This window comes from Bufo bufo, chromosome 2, assembly GCF_905171765.1.
Source record: "Bufo bufo chromosome 2, aBufBuf1.1, whole genome shotgun sequence".
Taxonomy (NCBI): Eukaryota; Metazoa; Chordata; class Amphibia; order Anura; family Bufonidae; genus Bufo; species Bufo bufo.
In genome coordinates, this window is record NC_053390.1 from 720831633 (window position 1) to 720845822 (window position 14190).

A 14190-nucleotide genomic window follows, 5' to 3' on the forward strand; every position below is an offset into this window, starting at 1 on the left:
TCCTTGTCGGTCTGCAGACTGCAGAAAGCTGCAGCAGTTGGCACCTGTGTTTCGTCATCATCCGAGACGTGCTGCGGTGGTCTCCCCATGTACTCATCCTGAAACATAAGTGGTTGGGCATCGGTGCACTCAGTCTCTTCCACTTCTGGGGCAGGGCTAGGTGGATGGCCCTAGGTAACTCTGCTAGCTTTGAGTCATCAAAAAGCAGAAGAGACTGCTGCATGACTTGGGGCTCAGACTGCTTGGCTGATTTGCAAGGGGGTGAGGTAAAAGACTGATGGCCATGGGCTGCAGGTGCCAACTCTGATCTTTCAGCAGGAGACTGGGTGGGAGACATTGTGAAGGAACTGGAGGCAATGTCAGCAACCCAATCTACTATCGCCTGTACTTGTTCTGGCCTCATCATTCGTACAGCTGCATTCGGCCCTACCAAATAACTCAGATTTTTCTGTCGCCTACTCGCACCTGAGGAAGGAGTTTCACATGTGCGTGTAGCTGGCACAGATCGAACACGTCCTCTCCCTGCAACAGGAGATCCACCAGCAGCACCATGACTGGGGTCACGTCCCTTATTTGATGCTCATCTCATTCTTTACGTTCACCAACCAAACTAACAGATGGTTTATGTAGGCGACAATGTAACCGCCAATAGTCAACAATTAAGTTCACTGACAGTAAGGTAGTGCCGGTGTCATAAAGAGGAAAAATTTCTTGAGGTCACACAATAGTGTGACAGGCGACTTTTATAAAATAACTTTGCGGTCACAAAAATGTTTTAATTTGTCAACAAACAATGTAACAGCAGTATTGACTGTTTGTATTGGACTGTCACAAATGCAGCAAACGCCGCGAATGTATTATCTTGCGCAAAATGGGTGATTTTTTAATACCAGAATATAACAGCAGTATCTAACGCTTGTATTGGACTCTCAGAAATGCAGCAAAAGGCCGCAAATGTATTATCTTGCCGAAAATGGGTGTTTATTAATACCAGAATATAACAGCAGTATATAACGCTTGTATTGGACTGTCAGAAAAGCAGCAAAGGCCGCAAATGTATTATCTTGCCCAAAATGGGTATTTATTAATGCCAGAATATAACAGCAGCATCTAACGCTTGTATTTAACAGTCACATATGCAGCAAAGGCCGCAAATGTATTATCTTGCCCAAAATGGGTGTTTTTTTTTTATATCAGAATATAACAGCAACACCTAACGCTTGTATTGGACTCTCAGAAATGCAGCAAAGGCTGCAAATGTATTATCTTGCCGAAAATGGGTGTTTATTAATACCAGAATATAACAGCAGTATCTAACGCTTGTATTGGACTCTCAGAAATGCAGCAAAGGCCGCAAATGTATTATCTTGCCGAAAATGGGTGTTTATTAATACCAGAATATAACAGCAGTATATAACGCTTGTATTGGACTGTCAGAAAAGCAGCAAAGGCCGCAAATGTATTATCTTGCCCAAAATGGGTATTTATTAATGCCAGAATATAACAGCAGCATCTAACGCTTGTATTTAACAGTCACAAATGCAGCAAAGGCCGCAAATGTATTATCTTGCCCAAAATGGGTGTTTTTTTTTATATCAGAATATAACAGCAACACCTAACGCTTGTATTGGACTCTCAGAAATGCAGCAAAGGCTGCAAATGTATTATCTTGCCGAAAATGGGTGTTTATTAATACCAGAATATAACAGCAGTATATAACGCTTGTATTGGACTGTCAGAAATGCAGCAAAGGCCGCAAATGTATTATCTTGCCACAAAATGGGTGTTTTTTTTAATACCAGAATGTAACAGCAGTATCTAACGCTTCTATTTGACAGTCACAAATGCAGAAAAGGCTGCAAATGTAGTGTCTTGCCCAAAATGTGTGTTTATTTATACCAAAATATAACAGCAGTATCTAACACTTGTATTTGACAGTCAGAAATGCAGCAAAGGCCGCAAGTGTATTATCTTTCCCAAAATGGGTGTTTTTTAAATATCAGAATATAACAGCAGCATCTAACGCTTGTATTGGACTGTCAGAAATGCAAACTGGCAAAGACAGGTGCACTCTGCGGTCTTACTAAACCCTCAAACTGATGTTAAAATTGAGAGATTAGCCAACATATCCTACGGTGTAGGACATGTCTGAGCCCGAGCACCGCGTCAAGGTTTCTCAAGTAGCTCGGGAACCTAACACTCACCTACCTGCGCCGTATGGGCACTACCAGGAGCCAGTGGGCAAATTACAGGAGCATGAGGCCGACTCACAAACAACTCACCAGTTACCTCCAGCATGTAGCCATGCTTGCAATGGGAGGAGGGAGGAGTCTGCGAGTCCCACTCAAGACTGGCTGGTATGGCCCAGGCCTCACAGGTGCACCTAAATGTAGCCTGTAGATGGAAAACAGGCACATTTAAATTGGAGTTTATACACCTCCAGGCATCTCTATAAATATAAACAGTTTATATTTATAGAGATGCCTGGAGGTGTATAAACTCCAATTTAAATGTGCCTGTTTTCCATCTACAGGCTACATTTAGGTGCACCTATGAGGCCTGGGCCATACCAGCCAGTCTTGAGTGGGACTCGCAGACTCCTCCCTCCTCCCATTGCAAGCATGGCTAGAAATGTCAGAAATGCAGCAAAGGCCGCAAATGTATTACATTGCCACAAAATGGGTGTTTATTAATACCAGAATATAATAGAAGTATCTAACGCTTGTATTTGACAGTCACAAATGCAGCAAAGACCGCAAATGTATTATCTTGTCCAAAATTTGATTTTTTTTATTACCAGAATATAACAGCAGTATCTAACGCTTGTATTTAACAGTGACAAATGTAGCAAAGGCCGCAAATGTATTATCTTGCCCAAAATGGGTGTTTTTTTTATACATGAATATAACAGCAGTATCTAACACTTGTATTGGACTGTCAGAAATGTAGCAAAGGCCGCAAATGTATTATCTTGCCACAAAATGGGTGTTTATTAATACCAGAATATAATAGAAGTATCTAACGCTTGTATTTGACAGTCACAAATGCAGCAAAGACGCAAATGTATTATCTTGTCCAAAATTAGATTTTTTTTAACAGCAGTATCTAACGCTTGTATTTGACAGTGACAAATGTAGCAAAGGCCGCAAATGTATTATCTTGCCCAAAATGGGTGTTTTTTTTATACCTGAATATAACAGCAGTATCTAACACTTGTATTGGACTGTCAGAAATGCAGCAAAGACCGCAAATGTATTATCTTGTCCAAAATTAGATTTTTTTTATTACCAGAATATAACAGCAGTATCTAACGCTTGTATTTGACAGTCACAAATGCAGCAAAGGCCTAAAATGTATTTTCTTGCACAAAATGGGTGCTTATTTAAACCCAGAATATAACTGCAGTATTTAAAGCTTGTATTTGACTGTCACAAATGCAGCAAAGGCCCCAAATGTAGGGTCTTACAAAAAATGGGTGTATTTTTAAACCCAGAATATAACTGCAGTATTTGCAGCTTGTATTTGTCACAAATTCAGCAAAGGACCCAAAATGAATTATCTTGCAAAACATGTTTTTTTTTTTAAACCCTGAAAATAACTGCAGTATTTAAAGCTTGTATTTGACTGTCACAAATGCACATATGCTGTGCTGGTGCACTGAACTTGCACAAAATGGCCGCCGACGCCCACCTAACTAGCAGACGGATAAAAGTTATTTTTCTGTGTCACTGGGCTCAGGGCAGGTTAAAAAATGGTGCACTGCACTCACAAAACAAAATCGCTGTGGAGCACAGAGTTAACAAGCACTTTTGATAACAGATTCTTTCCTATTCTCTCCCTCACAGCAGCAGCATCCTCTCCCTACACTAGTAACAGCAGAGTGATGTGCAGCGCTACGTGACTCCAGCTTATGTACAGGCTGGGTCACATGCTGCACTGGCCAATCACAGCCATGCCATTAGTAGGCATGGCTGTGATGGCTTCTAAGGGCACATGAGTTAAACGCTTGTTGATTGGCTGCCCTGCAGCCTTTCAAAAAGCGCCATTAAATCGCAGAACATCGAACTCGAACCCGAACTTTTACTGAAAAGTTTGGGTTCGGTTCCGGGGTCCAAAAATCCTAAAGTTCGGTGTGAACCCGAACTTTACAGTTCGGGTTTGCTCAACCCTACTCTTAATCTATCCCCCACTGCATCAGATGAGTCATAACTATTAAGAGATGTATGCATCTGTGCAGGTCTGTATGTCAGAAGTGAAATCTATATCAGCTACAATGCTGGTGTAGATTTCAGTTTACAGTATAATCTACGCCCCGACTGACGTAGATTATAATAAAGGTGTCTGGCTGGTTATGCTGGCCTAACACTGCTCTATCATCAGTTTGCTCCACGCATTTCTTGAAAAAAAGTGATATGTGGGCTAAAAAAAATGCAGTTACAAAATTTCAGGAAATCCTTGCAAATTTTTGCAGAAAATATTGATATGTCTTTGTTTATTGACATACATACTGTGCTAAAATCTGTAACAGTCAAAAATATTAAAATGTATTTTTACCTCTACAGGATGGCATGGGAAATTTAAGAATTACCAAAAAAGGAATACGACTGGAAGGTGTATCTGAATTTCTTCTTCCATTGTATGTGAAAGAAATTCAGTCTAGAAAGGTAAGTTCCAGTCTTGATATGTTTATTTTCCTATATCATTTTATGATTGACTATTTATTATGCAGACATTAAAGTGGTAAACACATGCAGTGGGGAGAATGCGGGTTATTTTTATTAGACATTACATATTTTGTTAAAGGGTTTCTACCACTTTGTTTTCACATAATTAGCTTTCAGACACTAGCGATCCGCTAGTGTCTGCTCTCCCAAACAATCCTAATATAACTGTTTATTGTCCTGCCGTTTCGCTAAAAATCGAACTTATATTGATATGCTAATGAGCCTCTAGGTGCTATGGGGGCGTCATTAGCTCCTAGAGGCTCGGTCTACCTTCACAAAATGCCACCGCCCAGCGCGTCCCTCCAGCCCGCCCATCTCCTCCGGAATGCGATCAAGCGGACGAATTCTCGCGCATGCGCCGTGCGCGTCTGTATTCGGCGCATGCGCAGTGAATGTCTGACCGCTTCCCTGCTCAGACATCTCCACTGCGCCTGCGCCGATGACGTCATAGGGCTCCGAGGAACAGGCGCAGTGGAGATGTCTGTGCAGGGAAGCGGTCAGACATTCACTGCGCATGCGCCGAATACAGACGCGCACGGCGCATGCGCGAGTATTCGTCCGCTTGATCGCATTCCGGAGGAGATGGGCGGGCTGGAGGGACGCGCTGGGCGGCAGCATTTTGTGAAGGTAGACCGAGCCTCTAGGTGCTAATGACGCCCCCATAGCACCTAGAGGCTCATTAGCATATCTATATAAGTTTGATTTTTAGCGAAACGGCAGGACAATAAACAGTTATATTAGGATTGTTTGGGAGAGCAGACACTAGCGGATCGCTAGTGTCTGAAAGCTAATTATGTGAAAATGAAGTGGTAGAAACCCTTTAATCACACTTGTTTTATTTTGTTTATACATTATTGTTTCTGTTAAGAAGAGGGACCAGTTTGGATTGATTTAATATAAAATTCTTGCTGTTAAAGATATGAAGTCATTAAAGCAACACTCAGACTATTTTTTTAATCTTTTACCTATTAGTACAGCATTTTGTAAACTGAAGCATGATGAATTTAGTCACCCAGTGCTTACTGTTTGCAATAGGATCCCTCGGGTCCCTTGTTTGGTCATATGATCTTCTCAGTGCAAGTCTATAAAGCCTAAATGTAAATCTCATAGACCTTCATAGAGGAAGTGAATTCCGCTGTATGACAAGAAGTATATGCTATGAAGAAGACCTGACAGTGGCTCAGTGGTTAGCACTGGTGCCTTGCAGCACTGAGTTCCTAAGTTCGACCAAGGACAATATCTGCATGGAATATGAATGTTTTCCCTGAGTTTGTGTGGGTTTCCTCTGGGTGCTCTGGTGTCCTCCCATACTCCAAAGACATAATGATAGGGATCTTAGATTGTGAGCCCCATTGGGGACAATGTGATGTTAACATTTGTCAGCGCTATAAAAGTGCGTAAAATACATGTTCTATCTCCTTATCGTTATTTTTAAAACACTAACCTTTGTAAAATATTGAATTTAAGGAAAAGTTAAAACAAGTAAATACACAAGTTGCCATTTCTGCTAGGTTCTGCTATTCTGTTGTGTAACATTATATAATAAATAATAAAAGCAAGAACATTTTATAAATATTGTTTAATTACCATAGCTACAGATGAAAAATGTCTTGAAACGCTGCCAGTGATTCTGTAAAATATACTTATTGTACACATATTAACTGTACGGGATTTGCAACAATTTTTTTGGGGGGGAAAAGTGCACAATTTCTGCATCCAAAATATGCCCCCACAGGTGACACAGTAGTAAAATATGCTTATTGTACACATATTAACCGGAGAAGCTTTCCAGCAGTATTTTTTTGAAAAATTGTGAAATTGCACAACATGCACAGCAAAATAGATGGTGGAAGACAGTGATGCTGGAAATGGAACTTAGCAAAAGTTTTTTGAAAAAAACAAAAGTGGCACTGCACAGTATTCAATGCAACTATGATGCTTAAAATATCATCAGCTAGTAGATTTTTTTCCCCTTTAATAATAATTGGACTGTTTGCTGTATTCTGTATTTTAAAAGGAGTACTGTTCAGTACTCTTTAAAAACTGATCTGTAGTGCAATATAGCCTGTATACTGTATTTGTGGTCGAGGCTACCTGTGAACGAATCAGGGAAGCATGCCGACCCCGGACCGTACACTGGCTGACTTGTGCCTGGAGCCAGGTACGCGGGTAGGCCTGAAAGGGCTTACCCTGATGAGGAAAACATAGAAAAAGGCAGGGAGGGTGGGGCACCAGAGAGACACGTGCTGAGGTAAGGAAGCTAGTGAATAAAAGGGGCAGACACCCCTCCAACAAATGCAGGCTGAACCACAGCCTTCCAAATTTGTGGTCGAGGCTACCTGTGAACGAATCGGGGAAGCATGCCGACCCCGGACCCTACATTGGCTGACTTGTGCCTGGAGCCAGGTACGAGGGTAGGCCTAAAAGGGGGCAAAAAGGAAACGAGGAGACCAGGATTAAGGTGAACCATTTTAATCACAATCAGAGGGCGAGAGTACAAAAAGCCTCAGAAATTTTGACATGTGGATTCGGAATGTACCTCATGAAACAGGAGGAACGCCACCGCCCCATCTTCCTCATGACATGTGCCGGGACCTTATTACTGGAAGCTGCCGAAGCTGCCCCGATACGAAATGAATGGCCGGAAATGACTCGGGGATTATAACCCAGGCCCGAGGCCAGGGTGCGGATGTGTGTAATGAATTGGGCGGCAGAGAGAGGTCCGTTATGGTGAGGCAAAAAAGGGCTATCAGGTGGTGCATCATGTATAAGGGTCATGAGTTGTTTGAGGACCTGAACCGGACACCAAGGATTGGAGGTTTTGAAAAAACTAACTTTGATCAGTGGGCCCGACTGATTTGTTTTTGTGGAGAGCAACCTGAGGATGAAATGGTCATCGCACCAAACCAACTGCTGCTTTCGCAAGCAATTGCGCCTAGAGGAACTGCAGGTAAACTGGCCTGGCCTGAGGAAGCCATAAAAGCTGAGGTACATGAAAGCTTTGATAACCGTACTGGTGAAGGGCCCAAAAGGGTTACCATCCAAGGCTGAAGATAGTTTCCGGAACATTTCTCCAGATACGAGCTGTCTATGAGAAGGGGGTCCTCCCTTCTTTTCTGGATTCCTCGTAAGGTGGCCTTGATTACTTGTACGGAGAATATGGAACCCCCGCCTAGATAGCGAAGCATGGAGTACTGTTGGATGCCTGCTAAGTATAACTTGATAGTATTGTATGACAGCCTAAGCTGGAAATGACAGTGGGCGATGAAAGCCATGATGTAGGAGATGTCGTCCAGGCCACCCTGAGGGGGGAGTCTGGAGAATCCCTGAAAATTTTTAAAACCGGCTTAGTAATTCCTGGCTGTATTGGCAGAAAGGGATTGCTGCACTAGGTTCCTTGCTGACGAAATGAGGGAGTTCAGGCCGGGGCTGGACATCCCGTGGAATCTGTTTCAGGCATAACCTGAAAGAAGAGGGGGAAATTAAACAGGGACAAGGCATCCGCCACTATGTTCCTAGACCCTTGAATGTGACTGCAGAAAATGTGGAAATTGAAGGATAAAGAGAGCCATACCAGCCTGCGCATCAGAGACATCATTTTCAGAGACTTGGCCCTACCTCTATTGATGATGTCGACAAGGCTTGATTGGCGGTGACAAACATCACTGGGGCATTAGCCCAGTGCTCTCCCCAAGCCTGGGCTGCCGCAACGATAGGGTAAAGTTCCAGGAGGGAGGAAGAGTTTAAGATTTCAGCTCCTGACAAGACTTCTGCGGGCCACTGACCAGCCATCCAATGGGACCCGTAGATGGCAGCGAATCTGCGGGAAGCGGCAGCATCAGAAAAAACGGTAGGAGATGAATGGCTCCAAGAGGGAACGAAAAGTGAAATACAATTCCACTGGGAAAGGAACAATCTCCACATGGCCAGGTCCGCCATTGCATGGCTGTCCAGGCGGATGATGCTGTCCTGGTCAGTTGCTTAAGGGAGCAAATGAAGCAGTCTAGAGATGAAAGTCCTGCCCTGAGGCATGATCCTGGAGGCAAGTTTAACCTACCCAACAATGATTGGAGTTCAACCTTGGTAAGGAAGCTGGAGAAAGCAGCTTTGGAAATAACCTTGCGGCAACTAACTAGCTTCTCTTCGGGAAGGCTGGCTTCCATCTGAAGGGAATCCAGGATGATGCCAAGGAATGTTACCCTAGTGGCGGGACCCTCGATCTTTGCCTGTGCGACAAGAACCTGCAATTTTGAAAAAAATGTAAGCAAAGTGGCCCTGAAGCACAAAGAACACACATGGAGTGCTCTGCAGCCACTGAAGGAGCACCCGCCTGCATTGAAATTATTCAAGATCTGGATCTTGCCCAGATATACAATGGGTCGTCCTAGCTTATCGACTGAAGGAGTGTTCTGCAGGGCCCCGGAAGGCCCGGGTAATGACCTGTCCTGATTGGTGCTAGCGGTGTTTGGGCACCATTCTGAAGAATGGAAAATTGACTGACACACCGTACAGGTGGGGGCTCTAAGACCCGCGAAGTGGCGGCAGAACAGCTCCATGTCAATACCAGCCCAGTTGGTGACGAACTGGAATTGAGCTAGTGCTGCTGCCACTTTCGCTGCGAAAGAGCGATGGTAATCGTAGAAGGCTGAGCCGCCGTACTTGTGGCCCAAGTCCGTAACCTGATATAGATAGATGTCCAACTCATCCCTCCATTCTGGTTGGGCGGTACAAATAACATCCCTAAATAAACTAAATAAACTGAATGCAAGCACAAATTCGGGGATGGACAACTTCCTATTCAGGCGGGCGTCCTTGGCCTTGAGGACTACAGACACATTGCCACTGACTCCGTTATACCCGGGGTCAGGAAGTCGCAGCGGGTGGCTGCGCGTTCGATGTACAAAGACAGTGCTGTTTCGTAATGGTAGCTTTCTGGGTTTGCCTTGCAATCCTTTTTGGCTCACTCAGGGATCCGTAGCTTCTCCTCCTCAGCTGTTTATTGTCCAGCAATCCCAACCTCCTTATATTCCCATCTCCCACTTTCTGGTTGCCATATATAGAGCTTCCTGCCTGGACTTCTATACTGACCCACTGGAGCTTTGTTCCCTGGTTGTTGTTCCAGAACATTACCCTCCGGATCCCTGTTGGGCCTTGGTGGTCTGCTGTTGTCGCCCACCTGGGATTATATGTTTGTCTGTATGGTCTGTCCTCTCCTTGGTGTTTTCCTCTTAGTGTCAGTGGTGCGGACTAGTGATCCCACCGCCCTGTTCATACGTAGGGCTCATCTTAGGGAAAGCCAGGGTTTAGGCACATGATCGGCGTACGGGTGAGGAACCCATCTAGGGACGTCAGGGCAGTCAGGTGCCAGCCGCAAGGTGAGTCAGGGGTCACCACCTTTCCTCTCCCTTGGACAGGGCCTTCCCATTTCCCTCCTTTGCGTGACGCCGGTCATTACATTATATCTGGCCCTTATTTTGTGTAGGTAAAATAAATACTTTTTCTTTCTACCTACTTAGAATCCAGTATGGATCCAATTGCTGCTTTGTCAAAGCAACTTCAGGGCCTGTCTTTGGAGGTGGCAGGATTGAAGGCGTCGGTCCTCCAGCAACAGCAGCAATTGCATCAGACCGCAAGCCCAGCGGTTGCTACGGTAACCAGGTTGTTGCGGAACCCAAGGTTGTTCTTCCTGACAGATTTTCTGGGGAAGGGACAAATTTGTGACGTTCCGTGAGGCCTGTAAGTTATATTTTAAGCTGCGCCCTTACTCCTCTGGTAATGAAGAACAGCGGGTGGGGTTGTTATTTCCCTGCTTCAGGGGGACCCGCAATCCTGGGCGTTCTCTTTACCCACTGATTCCCAGGCTCTCCGGTCAGTGGATGAATTTTTTGGGGCCTTGGGTCTCATATATGACGACCCTGACCGAGTCGCACTGGCTGAATCAAATTACGGAGACTCCTACAGGGAGAGCGGCCAGCAGAGGAGTATTGCTCAGAGTTCCGTAGGTGGGCTACGGATACCCAGTGGAACGACCCGGCTCTCAGGAGTCAGTTCTGCTCTGGGTTATCCGAAAGGATTAAGGATGCGCTTGCGCTGTATGAGACCCCCTTTTCCCTTGATGCTGTTATGTCCCTTTCTATCAGAATAGATAGACGTCTTAGGGACAGATTGAAAAATCCTGAGCAATTGGTAACCCCTCCAAGCAGCAGTTAGTCTGTACGGACTTAGACGAGCCTATGCAGCTAGGAGGAACTACTCGTCAGGTCCGTCCTCCTGAGGCTCGCCGTAGGCGTGGGGTTTGTTTTTTCTGTGGGGGGAGGGGTCATTTATTAATGTCTGTCCTTCCTTCCTCAAAAACAAAAGACCGTCGGAAAACTACTAACCCCAGGCTGTGTGGAGGATGTCAGCCGGGGGGTATACGTTTCCTCCATACGAACATCTCAATTTGTGTTGCCAGCGGTTGTTGTTTTTGGTGTTAAGACGGAGACTATTTCTTTCTTTCTAGACAGTGGAGCAGGAGTAAATTTGATAGATGCCCATTTTGCCCACACTATGGGTTTGTCTCTCTGTACGCTACAGAGACCTATTCCCATATTCGCTATTGATTCTGCTCCTCTGTCTCAGAGAAACCTCACTCACATTGTCCATAACTTACACCTTCGGGTAGGGGACCACCATAACGAGTGTCTTTCATGTTATGTTCTGGAGGGGCTTCCCACTCCTGTGGTATTGGGTCTTCCCTGGTTGGTAGCGCACAATCCAGTGGTGGATTGGCAGGCCAGGGAGATATTGGAGTGGAGTGAGCATTGCAGAGAAAATTGCTTAAATAGCAATTGCTTAGTCGCCTCCATAGCTACTCTACCTATATTTGTTTCGGACTTTGAGGACGTTTTTTCTGAAAAGGGTTGTCAGAAGTTACCACCTCACCGTCCTTATGATTGCCCGGTTAACCTGATTCCCGGTGCAAAATTACCCAAGACCAGGTTATATAATCTTTCGGGTCCGAGAGACAAGCCATGAAAGATTATATCTCCGAGAGCTTGGCTAAGGGACACATCAGACCCTCTTCTTCACCCGTGGCTGCAGGGTTTTTCTTCGTTAAAAAGAAAGATGGGGGCCTGTGTCCTTGCCTAGATTTCCGCGAACTAAACCGGATAACCATCCGAGACCCATACCCTCTTCCTCTCATTCCTGACCTGTTTAATCAGATTGCGGGTGCTAGGTGGTTCTCCAAACTTGATCTTAGGGGGGCCTACAATCTGATTCATATCAAGGAAGGGGATGAGTGGAAGACAGCTTTTAACACCCCTGAGGGGCATTATGAAAATCTAGTCATGCCTTTCGGTCTGACCAATGCTCCTGCTGTCTTCCAACATTTCGTTAATGACATTTTTAGTCATCTTATCGTCAGGTTTGTGGTGATATACCTAGATGATATCTTAATTTATTCGTCTGATCTGAAAACACATGAGGTACATGTCAGACAGGTACTGCAGGTCCTACGGACGAATAAATTATATGCGAAAATTGAAAAGTGTGTCTTCGCCGTTCAGGAAATACAGTTCCTGGGATATTTATTATCTGCTTCAGGTTTCCGTATGGATCCTAGGAAGGTCCAGCAATTTAGATTGGGATCTTCCTGAGAACCTTAAAGCACTGCAACGGTTCTTGGGCTTTCGCAAATTTCTATAGAAAGTTCATTAAAAATTATTCTGTGATTGTCAAACCCCTTACTGACATGACTAGGAGGGGACTGATTTTTCTAAATGGTCTGACGCAGCTAAAATTGCTTTTTCCTCTCTAAAAGAGAGGTTTCCTCGGCACCTGTACTAATCAACCTGATGTCTCCCAGCCTTTTATTGTTGAAGTAGATGCGTCAGAGGTGGGAGTGGGGGCTGTACTGTCTCAGGGTCCGTCTCCTGGCAAATGGCGTCCTTGCTTTCTTTTCTAAAAAACTATCTGCAGCGGAGAAGAACTATGATATTGGCAATAGGGAACTATTAGCTATTAAACTAGCGTTTGAAGAATGGCGTCACTTCTTAGAGGGGGCAATCCACCCCGTCACGGTGATTACGGACCACAAAAAACTTCTGTACTCGAATCAGCTAAGCGTTTCACCCCTAGACAAGCTAGGTGGTCGCTATTTTTTTACCAGGTTTGACTTTGTTATTACCTATCGTTCCTGGGGCAAAAAAATAACAAGGCAGATGCATTATCTCGTTGTTTCCCTGGAGGGGATAATGTGAGTGATCCGGTACCCATTCTACAAAGAGGAGTGGTTGTCTCTGCGGTACACTATGTTCTGGAGGGGAAGGTGTTAGAGGCCCAGGGGGACGCCCCGGTCTCTTGCCCCTCAGAGAAATTGTTTGTACCGTTGAACCTGCGTCTCGAATTATTAAAGGAACATCATAATTTGGCACTTGCTGGGCACCCGGGTAGTAAAGCAACCTTGGAGCTATTGTCTCGTCGTTTTTGGTGGCCAAGGTTGCGTTAGGATGTAATGGATTTTGTGTCTTCTTGTTCTACTTGTGCGCGCGCGAAAGTCTCTCATACACGTCCTGCAGGGTCTTTATTGCCACTTGTCATTCCCAATAGGCATGGACACATCTGTCAATGGATTTTATCACTGACTTACCTTTGTCTGCGGGTAAAACTGTTACCTTGGTAGTAGTGGACAGGTTTAGCAAAATGGTACACTTCATTGCGTTACCCGCACTACCTAATGCTAAGACTCTTGCTCAGGTATTCATCAGTGAAATCGTGAAGCTTCACGGGGTCCCTTCCGATGTTGTTTCGGATCGGGGAACCCAGTTTATTTTTAAATTTTGGAAAGCTTTTTGTTCCCGTTTGGGGGTACACTTGTCCTTTTCCTCAGCTTTCCATCCTCAGTCGAATGGACAGACTGAGCGTACCAACCAAAACCTTGAGACATATCTAAGATGTTTCGTGTCTGAAAACCAAGAGGTGGTCATAATTTACCGTTAGCCGAGTTTGCCATAAATAATCGCCGTCAGGAATCTACTGGCAAGTCACCATTTCTTGGTGCATATGGTTTTCATCCCCAATTCTGTACTTCAAAGAGGGGGGGTCTTCTGGGGTTCCAGAAGAGGAACGGTTTTCGTCGTCTCTTTCATCTGTATGGCAGAAAGTGCAAGCTAATTTGAAAGATATGGGAGGTAAATATAAATGCATGGCTGATAAGAGATGGTCGCCAGGTCCAGACCTAGGTGTGAATGACTATGTGTGGTTATCTACTAGGAATATTAAATTAAAGGTTCCCTCTTGGAAACTGGGTCCTAGGTTTATTGGTCCTTACAAAATAGTAGTCATCATTAACCCCGTGGCTTTTCGCATGGAGCTACCTCAGACTTTTAAAATTCATAACGTCTTCCATAAATCGTTACTCAAAAAGTATGTTCCACCTCTAGAACCATCACCGCTGCCACCCCTCCTGTTATTGTGGATGGTA

The 14190-nt window shown here is 44.7% G+C and overlaps 1 protein-coding gene across 3 annotated transcripts in view; it reads left to right on the forward strand.

Moving 5' to 3' along the window:
* Positions 1 to 14190, forward strand: part of SGCZ (sarcoglycan zeta) — a 589379-nt gene that overhangs the window by 344469 nt on the left and 230720 nt on the right. For all 3 annotated transcript variants that reach the window (XM_040418805.1, XM_040418806.1, XM_040418807.1), the window contains exon 3: positions 4563 to 4664. In XM_040418805.1, coding sequence (XP_040274739.1) covers positions 4563 to 4664 — 102 coding nt within the window. The remainder of the gene's footprint in view (positions 1 to 4562; positions 4665 to 14190) is intronic.